We start from the raw sequence: 22,081 nt of genomic DNA on the forward strand, positions 1-22,081 counted from the left end.
TTGCATTATACGTTTGTATTGGATTCGATAGAAAATGATGACATTGCATCGTCAGTCATTAGTCTACTTCGAGGAACTAATTTAACGGCGGCCTCCGCGGTGTAGTGGTCAAGACGCTTGACTCACGCACGGAAGGTTCCGGGTTCGATTCCCGGTGAGAACACAAAAATTAAAATGTGATTTTTCTCAAGCCTGGGTGCTCTGTGATGTAATTCACCGCTGTAATTAGGCCTCCTGGCCTGTTGTGGTGCAAAAAAAATGTAAATGTAAAAATGTATGGACCCTACATTTTTATTTTTCTTAATTCACCACAAACCAAATACTCGTCTTATTTGGATATTATTTTATAACCAAATTAAAAACATTAAAATTACTGCTTTCACTACTGCCGTCTAGCGGCCGATCTGTTATACGTTAAAATATATAAGCTAAGATTTTTGTTATTTTTTTTTTATTAATTGAAATACAAAACTGTTTTACCAGAATCAAGTCATTAATGTAGGCAAACGCGCTGACCCACAACGCTGACTATTACACCACGAAGACTATTTTAAGCAGAGCATGTATAAAATCGACCTTACTACACCCGATGCCACCAATATATCTTTTTTTTTAAATTTCGGACTGGCTGCTTTCTGCATAAATACGTTCAATTGATTATATCGCACCTTTAGAACGAAAACGACTTAACTAAAAAAAGCTTAAAATGAGTTAAGACCATAAAACGACTTCAATGAACATTAGAGTGGGCCGATGATTTATTAAGTTTTTTATTTTTTTAGGCATCAAAGTGAAAGGGGTCTAAAAAGTTGCATTTTGGATCACATTGAACGTAAAAATAGTTTTAAAATATATTATATACTACTTTTGGCCCTCAACGGGGGTTAATGAAGTTAATCACTGTCTGAACATTTTGTTAATTATCTATATTGATAAAATTATTATTTTGTTAGTTAAGATATACATTAATCACATTACAAATTCGAACTCGTTTTAAAACTACCGAAACGCAAAAAGTTTACACTCCGCGGAACTGATTCCGTTGAGCGCCTGGCTAATGATGACGAAATAAATGGCTCATTACAACAATGCTACCCATTTATTACAAAACAAAGTGCGACACATGCCCTTAGATGCTTATTTAATAAGGTTTAATGCACATTAAAAAAAATAATTGTACTGATTTTCTTTCGTAAATACGAAATGACAGCCGGTTTACCGCATAAAATTGACCTTTTCGAAAACTTCAAGCTCTAGTTGAGGGTAGTATCGAATATTTTTTGCATTCCGAGTAATCTAAAAGGCAACTTTTTAGTCCCCTTTCATTTAAAAATTCGTAAAAAAAATTATCGACCCGCCCTAATAAACATTATACATCAAAAAACGCAACATTCGGGTGGGAATAGGACAAAACCGTTACATCGGTCACTTTTTTACTCGGAGAATTTAGATTCCGTGTCCGTACAGAAGCGACGCTATTAGTGCTGTGTTTACATTCCTGTGTAAAGGACGCAACGCAGACAAACATATAACATATAGAAAGCCGGTTGAGTCGATTTATCTCAATACAAATGTCAAGTTTATTTTCTGTTTTAAATATTAAAATGACCAATTTAGCTTTGTGATTGTTTCGTTCCGACTTGCCGATAATCTAAGTGACTTATTTACGTTTATGTCATTTCGTGAATAAATAAAAACATGTGTCTGGTGACCTGATCTGACCTAATAAAAAATATGTCATTATCTTATTTATCAAATTTCTTCTGTTTGTTTTTTTTCAATCTAATAATGACTCATTCAATAAATCTCTTGTAATAATAAACTTATGATAATTTATTTTTATTGCATTTTTTTCATAGATTCATAGCTAAAAGCCTTCGGTATAATTTTTAACTCAAAATTTGGTGCTTATTTCGAAAAATACGAAACAATCGACTAAAGAATACGAAGGTGTCACAATTTACATTCTTCTTTTGCAATTTCCCAAAAAGTAGATTTTTTTAGTTGAGTCGATTTCATCCTAAAGGTGCGATATGTATCTATTATCTTTTGTTGCTTTTCTGGCTCTCGTCGCCTCATATCAAAACAAAAAGATTAGGTATTAGAGATAAGATGTTTGGCAAGTTATTAAATTTAGTGGGGTATGTACATACATTAACAGAATAGGTAAATATCCCGTTTTTTGTACAATTTAAAAATAATAAAGGTCTATGAATTTCTGTCGAGTAAAAAAAAAATTTTTTTACTACTTATTAGTAGCATAAAAAATGCTTTCACTACTTATTAGTAGCATACATAATATTTTTACCACATATTATTATTAGTAGCATAAAAAATACTTTTACTACTTATTAGTAGCATACATAACATTTTTACTACTTATTAGTAGCATAAAAAAATACTTTTACTGCTTATTAGTAGCATACAGAATATTTTTACTACTTATTAGTAGCATGCAAAATATTTTTACTACTTATTAGTAGCAAACAACATATTTTTACTACTTAATAGTAGCGTACATAATATTTTTACTACTTATGAGTAGCATACAAAATATTTTTACTACTTATTAATAGCATGCAAAATATTTTTACTACTTATTAGTAGCATACAAAATATTTTTACTACTTATTAATAGCATGCAAAATATTTTTACTACTCATGAGTAGTATACAAAATATTTTTACTACTCATTAGTAGCAAACAAAATATTTTTACTACTAATTAGTAGCAAACAAAATATTTTTACTACTTACTAGTAGCATACAAAATATTTTTACTACTTATTAGTAGCATACAAAAAATTTTTACTACTCATGAGTAGCAAACAAGATATTTTTACTACTCATGAGTAGCAAACAAGATATTTTTACTACTTATTAGTAGCATACAAAATATTTTTACATCTTATTAATAGCATGCAAAATATTTTCACTACTCATGAGTAGCATACAAAATATTTTTACTACTCATGAGTAGCAAACAAAAAACTTTTACTACTTATAAGTAGCATACAAAATATTTTTACTACTTATTAGTAGCATACACAATATTTTTTAATGTATAATTTTGGATTCCCGCGAAAACTGTTATTGCATTGGCCACGCCCCGAATACGTCGCGATTCACATTAATTTCGAACTTTGTTTAAAACCGTTAAAACTTTTATAGGACATCGTCACGAATCTTGTTGTCACAATTATCAAAGCCAAACATATCGCGTTTGTTGCGCGCATAAAGTATAATATTAAACTGTATTTATTGTACCCAAGAACAAAATGATTATTTAATGTTTTTTTTACGTTTGCCTAATAAAAGTCAGAAAAAAAAATTCCGGTAAAACATCACATAAAAAAAAAACTTATATTTAAGTAGTTCTTAATAATGTTAATATTACTTTTTAAATTTATCTACCTTACCTTTTTCCTTTTATATTTTTTGTTCATGTTTACCTTCTTAAATAAAAATAAATACCAAAAAAATTGTGTTCCGATTATATTGCTCACGGTCTGGCAACATTACGCGGTTACTTCAAGCAGGCGCGCAGGCTGGATGTCGAATAGGGGAGGGGGGGGGGGCGTATGGCAGACTTTTGGACACAGTGCGACGTATGCAAACTTGATTCTACGCGCCTTCTTGTATATTATAATTTTATGTCAAATATCTACATTTTGCTGAAAACCGCACATGAATCGGTCCAGCAGTTATTCGGTAGATCAAGGACACACATACGAATATTGCCTTTTATAAACAAGTATATAGATTGAATGCATATTTCTTAACATTTTGTTTGAGTTTTGACATTTTTTTTTCTTTATAAATGTTTTTTTCAATAAAAAAACAAACAAACTACCACGCCGTTAAGGTAGGCAGAGAGGATATAATGCCACATCACTATCCTTGCATGCAAATCTCGCTTCCTCTACATTCATACATCTTCTCATGCACACGCGCCGAGTATTCCGACTTTAACATGTCCATCATCAAGTATTTGTTGGATTATGTCATGCCACGTCTTTTTCGGTCTTCCTTTTTTTCTGCATCCAACATCAACATTCGCATTGTAAATGTTCTTAGCCGTTCTTCGCTGTCCATTCGCTCTACGTGTCCAAACCGACGCAGAGCTCCTCTCTTGATTTTGTCGATAATGCTTATCTCAGCCTTGCATAATGTACGGATCTCGACATTTGCGCATCTATCCTACATAGTTTCACCACACATTCGCCTGAGAGATCGCATTTCGACAACGTTCAGCCTTCTTTCATACCTGTTTTTCCGAGTCCATACCTTGTTCCCATACATCAGGGTCGGAACCAGGACTCCATTGTGAACTGCTAATGTTTTTTCCCATTATTAGTATTTTTTACTGCCTTTTATAAAACATTTTTTTTGCGACTTAGCCTTTTTTCTAAATGGGAGTTTAATTTTTACCTCTTCTCTGGTACTGTGATTACGTTCATGTTGGCTTTTATTTATTTATTAACGGAAATTGTCCATTAGGATAAGCCGATATTTTTTTTCCGAATTTTGAAATGAAAGGGGTCTAAACAGTTGCCTTTTGGATTACTCAGAATGCAAAAAAGATCAAAAAAATATTCGATACTACTTTTGGCTCTCAACCAGAGCTTGAAGTTTTCGAAAAAGTCGATTTTTCGGAGTAAACCGGCTGTCATTTCGTATTTAAATAAGAAAATCAGTCAAATTAAATGTTATAATGTGCATTAAATCTTATTAAATAAGCATCTAAGGGCGTGAGTTGCACTTTGTTTTGTAATAAATGGGTAGCATTGTTTTAATAGGCCTTTGTTTTCGTCAATATTAGCCAGGCGCTCGACGGAATTAGTTCCGCGGAGTGTAAACTTTTTCCATTTCGGTAGTTTTAAAGCGCGTTCGAATTTGTAATGTGATTTAGTTGTTTCTTTACTAACACAAAATAATTTTATCAATATAGATAATTAACAAAAGAATAGAAATTACACCATCAATTGTAATAGAAAATGATAAACTTAATGAAGTCACTGAAATGAAATATTTAGGTGTAATGTTGGATTCACAACTTACATTTCACCAAAACGCTAAGATGGTAATAAATAAGATTGCAAAAAAAATATCAATTTTGGGAAGGATCAGAAGATTTATTGATAAGGACTCCTGCAAAACTATTTACAAAGCAATTATTGAACCACACGTTAACTACTGTAGTAGCATTTTATTTTTATCAAACAAAGAAAACATAGATAAACTAACTGTATTACAAAATAAAGCCTTTAGAATCATTTTGAAAAAAAACAGATACACGAGGGTAAAGTCGATGGTAAATGAAATGAAATTATTAACATATAAACAAAGAATATTTTACAATACAATGATATTTGTTCATAAAATTATAAACTCTAATAAAAAAACAGAATTTTGGAAAAAAATTGATCGGAACCAGCATGAACACAATCACAATACTAGAGAAAAGAACAAAATTAGACTTCCATTTAGGAAAAAGGCAAAGTCACAAAATTCAATTTTATTTAAAGCAATTAAAAAGTATTACGAAATGGAAAAAAATATTTATGAAGAAAAAACATATCAAAATTTAAAATAATGGTCAAGAAATATGTGATAAACAATTTATAAATTAAATATATTTGCAATGTTATTATTAGAACACACATAACAATATGTATGATATGTGTGCCCTGCTGTAAGATTTAAATAAATAAATAAATTAACAAAATGTTCAGACAGTGATAAACTTCAAACCTCGGTTGAGGGCCAAAAGTAGTATGGAATATTTTTTTTGATAATTTTTACGTTCAATGTGATCCAAAATGCAACTTTTTAGACCCCTTTCACTTTGATGTCTAAAAAAATAAAAAACCTCATACATCATCGGCCCTCTCTATTGTCCATGTACACAATTTATATGGTTTAAATATTACAATAAAAGAGTAGTTTAAAACATTTTTTAAAAAGAAAATAAGCATTGACAAATATAAGGGACATCGAGACAAGGTCTGGACTATTTATTTAGTGCTCGTTTAAATCCTGTGAACTTAAACCAAAAAAGTCCAGATCTTGTCTCGAGCTAACAATACGACAAAGACGGGTCATTGGAGAATTAAGGCCATAGTTTGTTCTATGCTGATCGATGAACAGTACTTCATTGTTTCTCAACCTACGAGTTGGAATATGGAATTTTACCAGTCTCAGTAATTATGGAACATCGATTATACCATTTAGTATGCCGAACATATATATGGAGTCAATATTAGTTCTACGTTTTTGTAGACTAGAAATATTTAACATTGACTCTATCAGCGTAAGAATAATTACCTCTCTCTAGTCCAAGCATCCACGCTACTTTTTGAAGCAAGCGATGTTGGACTGATTCAATGTGACTTATGTGATTGATATAAAATGGAGACCAGACCACTATTCTAGGAGGCATATTCTAGAAGAGGGCGAACAGTTGAGCAATAAAGAGTTTTGATTGTACTGATATTAGTAAAATCAGAGGATATTCTGTTAATGAAGCCAAGTTATTTCAGTGATTTATTTACTGTATTATCTATATGCTCGTTGTATGTCAGTTTATAATCCAAAACAACTTCTAAATCTCTGATGGACTTCAATTTTGGAAATTTCTATGAAATTACATTATTTTGCTTTTTTAAATATTTTGTTCTAATTTATTGACTTTACACCATTAGTTAACAGAGTTGATGTCGTCTGATTGAAGAAAAAAACAGTCTTGTAGAGTTTGAATTATTTTGAGAATTTTTTTGTCATCCGCGAAGAGCCAAAAGCAAGAGTAAGATAATGATTTAGCAACAAACAAATAATAAAAACAAATAACAATAAACAAATTAAAAAGTAGGGGTGCCAGATGGGCGCCCTGAGGTACACCCCATGTAACATCAACAGTGGTTGACAAATATTTATTTATCCGAACATTTTGTTTGTTGAGAATTTTGTCGTCCGCAAAGAGCCAAAAGCGAGAGTAAGATAATGATTTAGAAACATCATTAATAAACAAACTGAATAGCAGGGGTGCCAAACGGGCACCCTGAGGTACATTTGATAATATTATACGCAAACATCATCGTGTTGAAAAACATCGTTTCTTTCCAGGTGCTTTGTGCCGGGATGCGACGACCCCCACTCGCCCGCGTACGACAGCCCCTTCGTGTCCATCGCCATCCCCCCGGCCAAGCCGGGCGCGCCCTTCAAGCCCGCCCAGTGCGACGCGTACACGCGCGCCAACCAGTCGCTGCCCGGCCGGTGCTCCGCCGACGACTTCTCCAACAGCACCGCGAGGTGCGACTCTTGGGTCTACGCTGATACCGAGGTCACTATCGTCAACGAGGTGGGTTTGGAGAACTTACTTTGAATGCTCTCCCCCATAGTAAAATATGGGAAAGATAAGTGCCGTCATTAATCTGGGCCTCAATAATTATGAACGCTATCTTCATCTGTAAATATGGAGACGGTATACTTAACTTCTATACTATCTCTATCTACCTCGGTATGTTCTGCTGACTTGTCATCTCAACGCCGTTTTATTTATTCATATTTTTTATCTTACAAACTATAATTAATAATTAAAATAATGTGACCTCACTGGGGTTACCCGTGCCGAGGACACTTAACAATATACTTTTAAAAAAATATTTTTACATTTGAGAATAAACAAAGAACAGAGATAAATAACAAAATATTCAGACAGTTTTTAACACTACGTATTTATTAACATATTACAACAGAGATGAAGAACATTTAAGAGAAGGTAATATAGAGGTCTAGGCATCTACAGGGCTTATGACCTGTCAATGGCTGGTTTAAGTGGCCACTTTACACACTGTGTAACATTCACCATTCTGCCTATATTTGAACATCTGTATTCCTTCATTTCTTCCATCTGTTGATGTTTGTGAAGGTAAAGAGCTGAAACCTTTATTCATGCTGGTGAGATTCATCTAATTGAATTATTTGAACATTTTTTTTAATGATGTATTCGTATTTTTTGTAATCTTCAAATGGACATTTTCACACCAGATTTGGAAAGTAAAATTTGTATAACTATGCTGGATACAACAAATATGTATGTGTCCTGGCTACGCGAAGAATGAATGTCCGCTAATTCAGCAGCACATCTATACAGATACCTTATTCTTTTTTTTTTAAATTTAAATTTAAATTCACAACAGAATTTCAATTCTGACATAACTGTCAATTTTGAAAACAAACGCCTATGCACAAGTAATGTGGCTAGATTCTGCCCTAGTTACATTTAAATATATATATTATTTTTTTTGCACCACAACAGGCCATGAGGCCTAATTACAGTGGTAAATTACATCACAAAACACCCAGGCTTGAGAAAAATCACATTGATTATTGAGAAGGGAATATGTATAAACATGGGCAGAATGGTGAATGTTACACAGTGTGTAAAGTGGCCACTTAAACCAGCCAACGACAGGTCATAAGCCCTGTAAATGCCTAGACTACCATATTCCCTTCTCAGAAATGTTTTCCCCTCTTAGTAATATTTGTTCCTGACCAGAGCCGGAGCGCCGCTCTGCTCAGATAAAAAGCTCCGGAGCGCCGCTCCGGTGCGCTCCGGCCCGCCTACACCACGAGGCCGACAACACAGTGTGTAAGACGCCACATTATTGTCATGTTAGCCAAACATTATTATTTCAGTGGGACATCACGTGCTTCGAGAAGCAATGGATGCTTTCGTTGGTAGGAACCATTCACTTTGCCGGGATCGTTTGTGGGTCGGGGCTGTTTGGACTCCTAGCGGATAGGTGAGAGTATTTATATATATATATTTTTTTTTTATATATTTGGACCCCTGTATTTAGTAGCCTTACGTCTCATGTACAAGACTAAGGTACTCGGAAAAAAAAAGTTTTTGTTTGTCATGGAAATGGGATGTTCGATCACTGATTTTGGTTTATTACCTTTATGAGTCCAATCACCATTGTTGCAAAGTTCAAGAACAATGGCGCGTGATAACTACTTTTTACTACAGTATCTGTTAAGGATATTCCATCTTTCCTGCATGCTGCTTCAAGATTATGGCGTTGCAAACTGAAAAATGGGCACTGAAATAACAGATGTTCTATACTCTGTGAAGAAATATCATCGCATGGACAATAGTCATCATTCCTTCATTTAAACCTATATAGATAACTTCTCATAGCTCCGTGTCCGGTAAAAATTTGGGTCGTTTCGAAAGTACTTTGGTGATGATGACGGAAGTTTGCCGCATCAGCCAGCGTTGGGTTTAGTGATTTGACCTGTAGAAGAAGCGCGGTAATGATCCTCCCAACGCTGCTGCGTATTTTGTTTTACACAGCGTTTAGCAAAGCTAAGGGGAAATTCTGAGAAGAAAGGTGCCGTTCTTTTACAAGTTGCGGCTCTTGCTCGTTCATCCGCTCCCTCATTTCCTACGATACCAGCGTGTCCTCTTATCCAGCATATTTGAACGTTCATTCCTCTTATTTTTTTTTAGCAGTGACAGAGTATTTATATTTGTAACAGTGACAAACTGCCATTAACTCACACATTTTGTCTGTTAAGTTCGCTTATATAATATGTACTTTAAAGCCGAAAGGCTGGAAGCATAGACTTAAGAACAGTCCAGAAGGAGCAAAGAATCATATTTGAATACACCGGACTGTGTGAAATTTATAATAAATAACAAAATAACATTTACCTATCCACGGCACGGCCTATATCTTACAAAAAAGGTGAGGTTAGTCTTATGAATTCAGGTACCAGTCCAAGAACGTCGACTGCCCTTCTGTATGATATGGATATTGTGGAAAAATATTTTCGTACATAACTTTGAAAAGGAAATTATAAAAAAATATGTCACTGGAAAAACGCGAGATGTTTAACAGATAGTTGTGGCGAAAAGATTCGTGACGATGTTCTAATAAAAATTGAACGGCTAGGAACAAAGTTGAAAATTAATAAGAATCGTGACGTACTAGGGGCGTGGCCAATGCGATGACCGTGTTTTGCGGGAATTCAAAATTACAAATTTGAAAATATGTTTTATGCTACTGAAAACTAGAAAAGAAAATATTCCTGGACAGCATAGAATTAAGAATAGTCCAGAAGGAGCGTAGAATCATATTTGAATACATCGGACGGTGTCCAATAATCCCCCCACCATGCCCTATTTTCGCCGCGCGCATTCGTAATGCCGCCGCGTAATGTCGCTTGATGGGAAAATAAATCATAACACAAATGTAAGATAAAAAAAAAGGAATCTGTTAATTTCTCTAAATTGTATTGTGCACGCGGAAACATTGATTGACACAACAGAGTAGATAAGTAAAGGGTCATTTAATAAGAGTAATTGAATTAATGAACTTTAAACTTAAAATATAAAACAAATATTATTTTACATAAAACGGATATTTTTATATCATGTTAAATAATATTTGATGTTTTAAAGATAATGTCGGTCAAATGTCCACCACAGAGTTGTTTAATCCGAGATCCAATTTTTTATTAATTCTCTCATAAGATGACCAAAGTAGGGTTAAAAAAATTACTACCCTGGCAACACTAACGAAATTTCCATTTTGTTTCTTCGACAATCTGACAGATGGAAAAATAATTCAATTTTATGTAATGCATTTGTTACATACACATTAATTTGCTAATTACACATGAAATGTGATTGCATCCTGTTTTTTTAAGATCCTAGCAGTATTTCTACTCTTTACAAAGGACACAACACGGCATAGTTGAATTCAAATCAGGAGTTGCGTACTGGGCGACGTCTACAAAGAAACTAATGGGTCAAAACGTAAACTTACTCATTTATGAGTAGTTGAGTCGCCTTCTGTTTGATGCGCGTATGCGGTTTCTGAACTTTTCTTAATTCTATGTTTGTAGCATTAAGAGTTAATTACATTAATTCGTGTGAGTCCTCAGAGTCTGGGTCAATAAACCTGTCAAGGTCCTCGAATACGGGTGCATACAAACTCACCCTCATTCATTCACACACACACAAACACACATTCACATATACACATTCACACACACACATTCACGCACACACAATTACATACACACATTCAAATACACACATTCACATACATACATACATTCACATATACACATTCACATACACACATTCACATATACACATTCACATACACACACATGAATACAAACGTCACACGCATACAATTACGTAAACTTTTTTCTTATACATTTTGTATTATTAGATTTACAGTGGATTTTTATAATTGGCTTTAGTATTGTTAAAATATTTTTACTTATTTTTTTTATGTAATAGCTGTAAAAATCCCAAATAAAATAAATAAATAAATAAGCCCCTCAGCTCAACTTCAACTCCCTCAGGGGCGAAATCCAGTCATTTGTCTACAAACATTTGGGCAAACTCGAAATATTGTAATATGATTGATTGTTTTCAGGTTCGGAAGGAAGTTCATGTTTATATTCAGCATTCTGCTTATGTCTGTATCCGGGGTACTACAAGTTTTTTCTCCCGACTACGTCACCTTCTGCTGTTTTGTCTTCATCAACGCTCTCGGAACTTCGGGAGTATTTCCTCTGGCTTTCATCATAGGTGAGTGAAGACCAACTGTAAGTCTGGGCGTTTACGGGGCTTACGACCCGTCGTTGGCTGGTTCAGGTGGCCGTTTTACACACCGTGTTACATTCACCATTCTGCCCATGTTTGAACATCCACATTCCCTCAACTTTTCCATCTGTTGATTTTAGTGAAGATAAAGAGCTGAAACCTTTATTGTTGCGAAGAGATTCGTCTGATGGAATTATTTCCCATACTAGGCAACGCCTGAAAACAATTTTCCATTTTTTAAACTTCTTCTTGGACCAGTAGGTTTTATTAGAATACTTTGAGTTTGTCCAAATATTTGTAGACAAAAGACTGGATTTTACCCCCTAGGAAGTCATTAAGATTAACAAATTACAACAGGGATGAATAACCTTTTGGAGAAGGGAATATAGAAGTCTGGGCATTTACGGAGCTTATGACCTGTCATTGGCTGGTTTAAGTGTCCACTTTACACAAGAATCGAATTGAAGAAATATGGACGTTCAAACATAGGAAAAATAGTGAATGTTACATAAAAAAATATATTCATACCTTTTTATTTTTCTTAAAAACAAAATGAAAAGTAACTCGGAAACAATTTCACCCACACAATAGGCTGCTCGCGTACATGGTAATAGAATAAAACAACGTGTAAAAGTATGTCTGCTATTAAATCGCGGCAAATGTTACACAGTGTGTAAAGTGGCCACTTAAACCAGACAATGACAGATAATAAGCCCCGTAAATGCCTAGACTTCCATATTCCCTTCTCTAAAATGTTATCAGTCCCTGTTGTAATTTGTTAATCTTAATGACTCCCTACAGCGTAAAATCCATTTTTGTCTACACGCATTTGGACAAACTCAAAAAATTGAAACAAAAAATGCCTGTCCTTTAATATGCCATTTTTAAAAATTATTTCGCTGTCTGTTAAAACTCGATCGGAGTGATTGATTGAATTGTGCGAAAATATTGACAATTCTTGACATTGAATTACACCAATATGAATTGTTATCTGTAGATAAGTGGGAACTGTAATCTGTGCTATAATTGTGAATAATCTATTGTTGATAGGCTGAATGCTGTCATAATACAATAGGATTGTAGATGAGTCAGTGATAAATAGCCTCCTGACGTCACTGCGGCCTTGATCTATTGTGACGGGTCCCCGTAAACTGGTCTCCCCCCAAGCCCAGTCTCTAGGGGGTACAGGCGGGTGGTTCGCGGACGGCCCGGTCATGCTGACAAGGTCGGATACATCGAACTGGAGATACGTTTTTCACGTCTCGTTAATCTAGTTCGCGGACGGCCGAATTATTCATACTGACAAGGTCGGATACATCGAACTGGAGATACGTTTCTCACGTTTCGTTAATCTAGTTCGCGGACGGCCGAATTATTCATACTGACAAGGTCGGAAATATTGAACTAGAGATACGTTTCTCACGTTTCGTTAATCTAGTTCGCGGACGGCCGAATTATTCATACTGACAAGGTCGGAAATATTGAACTAGAGATACGTTTCTCACGTTTCGTTAATCTAGTTCGCGGACGGCCGAATTATTCATACTGACAAGGTCGGAAACATCGAACTAGAGATACATTTGTCACGTCTCTTTTCATATAGTTCGCGGACGGCCGAATTATTCATACTGACAAGGTCGGAAATATTGAACTAGAGATACGTTTCTCACGTTTCGTTAATCTAGTTCGCGGACGGCCGAATTATTCATACTGACAAGGTCGGAAATATTGAACTAGAGATACGTTTCTCACGTTTCGTTAATCTAGTTCGCGGACGGCCGAATTATTCATACTGACAAGGTCGGAAATATTGAACTAGAGATACGTTTCTCACGTTTCGTTAATCTAGTTCGCGGACGGCCGAATTATTCATACTGACGAGGTCGGAAACGTCGAACTAGAGATACGTTTCTCACGTCTCGTTAATCTAGTTCGCGGACGGCCGAATTATTCATACTGACAAGGTCGGAGACATCGAACTAGAGATACGTTTATCACGTCTCGTTAATCTAGTTCGCGGACGGCCGAATTATTCATACTGACAATGTCGGAAACATCGAACTAGAGATACGTTTCTCACGTTTCATTAATCTAGTTCGCGGACGGCCAAATTATTCATACTGACAAGGTCTGAAACATCGAACTAGAGATACATTTGTCACGTCTCTTTTCATATAGTTCGCGGACGGCCGAATTATTCATACTGACAAGGTCGGAAATATTGAACTAGAGATATGTTTCTCACGTTTCGTTAATCTAGTTCGCGGACGGCCGAATTATTCATACTGACAAGGTCGGAAACATCGAACTAGAGATACGTTTTTCACGTCTCGTTCGTCTAGTTAGCGGACGGGCCGGTCGTACTGACAAGGACGGAAACATTGAACTAGAGATACGTTTATCACATCTACATCATTTTTTATATGTGCGTATTGTGTATTGCAGGTGTTGAGATGGTGGGCAAAAAAAAGCGCGAGATGAGCGGCATCGTCCTCAACTACTTCTACGCTCTCGGGGAGGCGGTGCTGGGGCTGGTGGCGTGGCTGTGCCCACACTGGGTCGTGTTGCAGCTTCTCGTCTCTGCCCCGGCGGCAGTCTTCCTCATATATTATTGGTAACACAGACTCAAACTCTCCAGTCTGAATATTCAAGTTTTGAGGCTTGCCAGATATTTGGTGTCTGACCAAGAGGCTTGCCAAATATCTGGTATCCGACCAAGAGGTTTGCAAGATGTTTGTCATCCGGCCATTTCATCATCTGTTTCAACACTTATCCAAATATCCACTAATATTTTTATCCGTCAATATAAAAGTAATTGTTTTCAGGATTGTTCCAGAGTCTGTGAGGTGGCTGATGGCCAAGCAGAGGAACAAGAAGGCCTACAAGATTATTAAGAAAGCGGCCAAGGTCAATAAAGTGGTTCTGTCGGACCTTGTGATAGCCACGTTTCAAGATTCCGAATCTGACAAATTAGGAAAGGTTATATACATATTTTTTTATTTAGTTTTTTTTTTCTGTTTAGTTTTGTGCCACTTAGTAACCTTAATTTGGTGACAAAATCCCTTGATTTGGCGACAAAATCCCTTGGTTTGGCGACAAAATCCCTTGATTTGACGACAAAATCCATAGATTTGGTGACCAAATCCCTTTATTTTACAACAAAATCCCTTGATTTAGCGACAAAATCCTTTGATTTGACGACCGAATCCCTTGGAATTTGGCGACAAAATCCCTTGTTATTTACAAAAATGGCGCTATATAAATTATCCGACAACAATTATACTGCCTGAAAATCCTTTTCAATTTTTATATTTCTTCGGACACTCAAAATATTGTTTATAAATTTTAAGTTTGAAGCCCTCGAGGTAGTTTAAAATGTGTTGTGTTGCAGAATATGGAAGGGGGTAGCCCGGGAGCCGACTCGGAGTCCGACGGTGAGGAGGATCCGGAGATGGTCAGGTTATGGCCTCTCTTCCTCTCCTGCGTCAGGTCCAAGGTCATGGTCTGCCGATTCCTCATCATGTTTTACATCTGGTCAGTACTGCAGAGATATCTTTTCTTCGGCAGAGTAATCCGGTGTAATCCAGTAGTAAACATTTTGGCAGACGCAACTGGCTCGCTGTATGGAATAAATTCCTTAAAAATGATGTAAATTTACTTACCCAAGAAATGCAATGTATTTAATTTTTTTCTGATGTGTTTTTTCCTAATAATAATGTAACATAAAACATTACTTTCGATGCCAAATAAATATGGTAAGCTGCAAATAATCGATCGTAAGGAGAATTCGCCCCTGCTTAATACATATTTCAAGGGTCTGCATATATTTATATATATATTTCCTCTGTACGCGTGATGTCACTGAGCTCCTAAACGGCTTAACCAATTTACTATATAAATAAAACACGAGTGATACTTTAATCCACAAATTTGGAATATCCAGTGACCGGTTTCATCGCTTTTGCGACATCTTCGAGACTGGTATCTTTATTAAAAAGTTAAATGTATTTATACAGAACAGAGGTAAGGATACATAATTCAAAGTTATATTTAAGTAAATTAAATAAAGTTATTTTTATCTTAAGGATCATTATCAACAAATTTTCTATGGGTTAACTAATGAATTGATATAATGCTATTTTAATGAGTTTAAGTATTTTATTTTATTTTTGGTGTCTCATCCTTCGTGAGTGTGGTTTTGTAAATAATGATTTCTGAAAAACAAAGGGTAAAAAGTAATTAGTAAAATTATATTACAATGGGTAAAGTAATGGAGAATGCACGGCACGTGTGTTATCTGCTCATTAAGTAATTCTACGTCGGGTTTATTTTTTAATCTATTAATTTCGAGAATTTCTAATTTGTCAAGTTTATGGCCTTTGGGTGCAATGTGAATTATTTTTACATTATTTTTTAATTCGAAGGAATGTTTGTTTTCTATTAAATGATTGGCAAAATTAGAATTATCTTTATTATTAGACCATGATTGTATGTGCTCTTTTATGCGTGTTTTAAAGGCTCTACCCGTTTGGCCTACGTAGCATGTATTTTTACAGTCGTTACAATTAAGAAGGTAAGTTCCTGAGTTGGAAAACTTATCTTTTTTGTCTTTAGTATTTACCAACAAATTAGCTAAGGAATTATTATTGTAGAATTACTATTAAGTTCATTAGAACAGATAACACATGTGCATTCTCCATTACTTTACCCATTGTAATATAATTTTACTAATGACTTTTTACCCTTTGTTTTTCAGAAATCATTATTTACAAAACCACACTCACGAAGGATGAGATACCAAAAATAAAATAAAATACTTAAACTCATTAAAATAGCATTATATCATTTCATTAGTTAACCCATAGAATATTTGTTGATAATGATCCTTAAGATAAAAATAACTTTATTTAATTTACTTACATATAACTTTGAATTATGTATCCTTACCTCTGTTCTGTATAAATACATTTAACTTTTTAATAAAGATACCAGTCTCGAAGATGTCGCGAAAGCGATGAAACCGGTCACTGGATATTCCAAATTTGTGGATTAAAGTATCACTCGTGTTTTATTTATATAATAAATTACAATGAACTTCCATCAAGAATTTTCACTTACAAACTTAAATGTTTTAACCAATTTACGTGCGGTTTTTAGAGAAATATAGATCTTTGCGCCATGCGTGTTTGTAGATTTTAAAATCTTCAATCTAATGTGTAAAAAAGAAGTAAGGAGCATAAATTTTTTATTCATCGACCTACCAGGGTTACCAGGGAGAATGCATTTACAAAAAAATGGAAAGATGTTGTTTTTTTGTGTATAAAAAAGTTCGTTTTTGAAACACAAACAGTATTTGTTCTTTGTGGATCTCAATCAGATTCTTTCCTTAAATTCTTTATAATTTCTACCCATTTATTTCTTCTTACTGGATTTTTGGTAATACTAAAATAATATATAATTGAATAAATTTAAAAAAATCGTATTCCCATATAAGTACACCCCTCTGTTGGTGAGAAGACCGGAGTTTGACGTAGGCAAAAATAGTGCCATATTTGGAATTCAACCATAAACAAGTACCTATTCAAATTCAATATTTGAATACTAACAATTTTTAGTTTTGGAATTTAATCACAAACAAGTACCTAGGTACCTACTTATCAATAAAAAGTATTTTTCAAGGCAAGCCAACGTTCGGGCAGGACAACGTCTGTCGGGTCAGCTAGTTCTGTATATGAATCTAACCGAATATTGAACTGTTTCGTCTCTTTCCAGGGCCACAAACGCTTTCGTGTTCTACGGACTGTCCCTCAACTCTATCAACATGAGTGGGAACAAATATCTCAACTTTGTCCTCGTTTGCTTGGTGAGTATTCATTTCAGCGTTACCTCCATTTCCTCTTCCGCACCCGGTGGTGGTTAGCGCACTGCGTTGGTACTAGATACCAGTGGCGAGCGGTGATTTATTTTATAGGTAATCTACAAAAATGTTCAAAAATTTGAGCCTTCATATAAGTAGATAATATACAAGTAATATAATTGAAGAACTTGGCGGAAAAACAACAAATGTCACACACATAAAATTTTACAGGAGAGCAATAAAACCTCTCATTTTCTAATGACACATGATTTTCTTTGCTGTTGATATTGTCAAATGTAGGCAATACAATGAAAACATAAAAAACGTTTCATTTTTGTCAATATCTCTTTTCGAATTTAAAATACATAAGAAAATAATAGTGTGACATTTGATGTTTTTCCGAAAATTGGGCAAATTTGTTGTTTTTCCACCAAATTAGTGGATAAAAAATGCACTAGTATTTTTAAAAAATGAGGAAAATAAGTTTAAAAAATTGACACATTTTGTTAGTAACAAATGTAAATGAAATCGTTCCGCTAGGTGGAGATTCCCGGGTACAGCCTGGCTTGGGTGGCCATGAACAGGCTGGGCAGGCGCTGGTCCCTGGCCGGCTCGCTACTCCTGTGCGCCGTCAGCTGCTTAGGGGCAGCCTACGCGCCCTTTGGTAACCTAGAAAACCATTCATTCATAATTTAGTAATGAAGTAAATTAATACCGTTTATTATATTATATATTAAGGGTTATTAATAGAAATTCGGGTAGAAAAAAAACTCTGCTTTACTTTGCGCCTTCTCTGTTTCCAGACCTGGTTTGGCTGACCACGCTGCTGTTTCTCCTGGGCAAGCTCGGCATAACGTCTTCCTTCGCCGTGGTGTACGTCCACACGGCGGAGCTGCTCCCCACGGGCGTGCGCAGCGGGGGCGTCGGCTTCTCCTCGACCCTGGCCAGATTGGGCGCCATGCTGGCGCCGTTTGTTCCTCTACTCGTGAGTCCAATTTTTACATAGACAGAGCTGTTTTTCTTTATTTCATATAGTTTATTAAAAACATAACTTATTAATTAACAAATTACAACAGGGATTGAGAACATTTTAGAGAAGGGAATATGGAAATTTAGACATTTACAGGGCTTATGACCTGACATTGGCTAGTTAAAGCGACCACTTTACACACTGTGTAACATTCATCATTCTGCCTATGTTTAAACATGCATATTTCTTCGATTCCTCCATCTGTTGATTTTAGTGAAGTAAAAGAAATCCAGTATTTTGTCTACGAACATTTGGACAAACTCAAAATATTGTAATAAAAGCAACTGGTCCAAGAAAACGTTTTTAAAATTATTGGAAAATCGTTTTCAGGCATTGCCTAGTATGTGAAATAATTCGATCAGATAAATCTCTTCGCAACAATACAAGTTTCAGCTCTTTAACTTCACTAAAATCAACAGATGGAAGAATTTAAGAAGTATGGATGTTCGAACATATGCAGAATGACAGGTCATAAGCCCTGTAAATGCCTTGACTTCCATAATCCTTCTCTAAAATGTTCTCCATCGGTGATATAATTTGTTCATCATTTTATATTGAATACAATACAACATATTATGCAAGTCTAACAGTATTGCACATAACAACGAGAGCATCGTTCTGCAGTACATTAACATCATTTCTACCATGGAGATATGAAGAACAAAGGAACGTGGCCTATAAAAAGACCACAGGGCGTGGTAACGCCCAGTCAGTCAGTCCAGTCAGCCCGAACAGTCAGTTCAACGCAGTTACTTAGTTCCAGCAGTTACTTCAATACCTCTCGAAATAGTAATCGCCATTAGTCTTGCACTCCACAACGCTGTGTCACAATCTTATTCGCCGTGTATTAAATACGCATTAAACAGCAACCTCGTGTCTTCATACAATCTCCAGCTGGGGTAGGAGCTCCGACCCTCAGCAAGCTTATCCTTCATATTTATAGAGATATTATAGTTGTTAGATGCAATGTGTACTGGCTACACATCGCCGTGAAGGGAGACTTAAAAATATTGTTTTCTTTCTTTTTTTCAGGGAATCTACTTCGAGTCTCTGCCCCTCATTCTGTTCGGTGGCACGGCGCTCGTCGGGGGAGTGCTGGCCCTCCTGCTCCCCGAAACCCTCGGCTGCCGGCTGCCCGACTCCGTGGAGGAGGCAGAACTGCTCGGCAAAGGCCAAACGTCCTAGCGGCTGCGCTCGAAGCAAAGCTACAGAATCGGTCGAGTAAGTCGTATTGGAAAGAGTTCTTGAGATTAGTTTTTTTAAGGCTGAGATAAAATTCAGCGAGTCCTCGCCAATAACAGATTTTGATGACATACTAAATTTGTGGTGAAAATTCCGTCTAAATGATATAAATTAATATATTATCATGTATTTGTAGAATATGGTGAATTTAAGTTAGTTGAGATTTTAACTCATGAAGAATTTATACATTTTTATATAAATTTAATATTAAGAAAAGTAGATACTAACCCAGGGTATTTAAGTGTTATAAATTTTATATTTTAAATTTGTTATGTTTTAGATAATTATATTAATATTGATTTTTACTTCTAAATGTAATCAACAATGTTTCGAGTATGTCCGAATGTTTGTAGACTCCTTGTAGATTTCCTCCCCAGGGAGTTATTTGGCTCTTAATTTGTTGCAACAGAGAGGAAAAAATTTCGAGAAGGGTCTGGGCATTTACAGGGCTTACGACCTGTCGGTGGCTGGTTTGAGTGGCCACTTTACACACTGTGTATCATTCATCATTCCGCCCTGTTTTACTTCACTAAAGTCAACAGATGGAAGAGCCGAAGAAATGCAGATGTTAAAACGAGCAGAATGGTGAATTTTAGGCAGTGCGTAAAGTGGCCACTTAAACCAGCCAATGACAGGTCGTAAGCCCTTTGAATTTGACCACGTAACCGAATATCGCACGCCACTACGCTGGCTCAGCATCCGGCATAGAAGAATCATTCACATTCTATCACTTCTTCACAATATTTTCAATAATCCCCACAACGCCTGTTTATCTGAGAGAGCTCTTTAAAGCCGGTTCTTTTGACGTCTCAATACGTACTTACGAAGATAGTAAAACAGATAGAAAAAATATATAATAACTAAATTTATTTTTTATAGTGGCAACATTCATACGCCTAGATGCTCTTATATATGTTAATAGGGCACAATCTAGCCACATTATCTGTGCATCTATACGTTTGTTTTTAAAACTGACAAAATTTTGAATAATCCCACTTTGCCGGTTTATCTGAGAGAGCTCTTCCAGCCTCTATCACAACATGGACTATCTCTTCGTTGAGAGAACCCTTTTAATACCCATTCACATTAATTTTAAATCAAGATTGAAATGTCACTATCGAAATGTTTGAGTTGTTCCTTTAACCTTCTTCTTTCCATCAATAGACATCAAAAAAGCGGTCTAAAAAGTTGCATTTTGGATCACATTGAACGTAAAAAAATATTTAAACAAAATATTCCATTTGGAAAGTATTTGGCCTTCAACCGAGGTTTGAAGTTTATCGCTGTCTGAACATTTTGTTAATTTTCTTATGTTGATAAAATTATTTTTTCGTTAGTTAAGATATAACTTAATCACATTACAAATTCGAACACGTTTTAAAACTACCAAAATGATTACACTCTGCGGAACTAATTCCGTTGAGCGCTTGGCTAATATTGACAAAAACAATGGCTTAATTAGGTTTAAAGCACATGATAAAATTTAATTGGACTTATTTTCGTAAAATAATTAAATATGAAATGACAGCGGGTTTAGCACAAAAAATCAACTTTATCGAAAACTTCAAGCTCTCGTTGAGGGCCAAAAGAAATATTGAATATTTTTTGCATTCCGAGTAATCCAAAAGGCAACTTTTAATACCCATTTCCTTTCAAAAGTCGGAAAAAAAATATCGGCCTACCCTAATGTCCATGTACTTGTGATTTTCTCAAACTGAACAGTTTGGGTAGGTAGGAAGAAATTGCCTTAAGGCCTATATGCCCGCCTTTGTATGTTTATTACATTATATATAAATTGTTATATAAAGTGCTAAATAAATTCCCAGACTTCCAATCCCTTCTCAAAATGTAATGTTTGTACCCGACAACGGTTTGCATTTTAAATAAAAATCAACAATTTTTTTTATCTGTTTTTTTATTTACCCTGGGGCTATAGGCGTCGACATATCAGACACGGCGAAGGCGGTCTTCCACTTCGTCCTCGTAGTGATTTTGAAATTAGATTGATCTTAAAACTTATAACATAAGAAATCAAACACTGATTTGAGGTCTAACTGAACACTTTATTTTATTTTTACAAATATAAAAACAAAAACTTCGTGACAATTGTTTAGCCTTGTTAGGGCATTTTCAAACGAAGGTGCTTCGTGTTCAGAGTAGACTCAAATCAGTGTTTGATTTCTGATATTATAAGTTTAAATATGGAGTCCTACAAAATAAACACCAAATCAATCGAAAGATTGGATCTTATTTATCATTTGCTTACGAGGAACAGCGGTGGCTCAGAATTTTGATGAATGTTTTTCTATCACCCTCTCGCA

General features: G+C 35.3%; 1 protein-coding gene across 2 annotated transcripts in view; it reads left to right on the forward strand.

The window, feature by feature from the left end:
* LOC148285739 (organic cation transporter protein) overlaps nt 1–21,664 on the forward strand; it is a 44,408-nt gene extending 22,744 nt beyond the window's left edge. The window contains exons 3-12 of one of the 2 annotated variants that reach the window (XM_088232046.1): nt 7,125–7,359; nt 8,700–8,806; nt 11,462–11,616; nt 14,077–14,245; nt 14,457–14,610; nt 15,023–15,165; nt 17,404–17,494; nt 18,029–18,152; nt 18,292–18,473; nt 19,551–21,664. In XM_088232046.1, the coding sequence (XP_088088172.1) occupies nt 7,125–7,359; nt 8,700–8,806; nt 11,462–11,616; nt 14,077–14,245; nt 14,457–14,610; nt 15,023–15,165; nt 17,404–17,494; nt 18,029–18,152; nt 18,292–18,473; nt 19,551–19,703 (1,513 nt within the window). In that variant the 3' untranslated portion in view covers nt 19,704–21,664. The remainder of the gene's footprint in view (nt 1–7,124; nt 7,360–8,699; nt 8,807–11,461; nt 11,617–14,076; nt 14,246–14,456; nt 14,611–15,022; nt 15,166–17,403; nt 17,495–18,028; nt 18,153–18,291; nt 18,474–19,550) is intronic. The other variant, XM_088232121.1, reaches the window with a different exon arrangement.
* Nucleotides 21,665–22,081: the final 417 nt, after the last annotated feature.

The sequence above is a fragment of the Micrasema longulum genome, unplaced genomic scaffold (genome assembly GCF_059751315.1).
Source record: "Micrasema longulum isolate JH-2025_06_02 unplaced genomic scaffold, ASM5975131v1 h1tg000008l, whole genome shotgun sequence".
Classification (NCBI taxonomy): Eukaryota; Metazoa; Arthropoda; class Insecta; order Trichoptera; family Brachycentridae; genus Micrasema; species Micrasema longulum.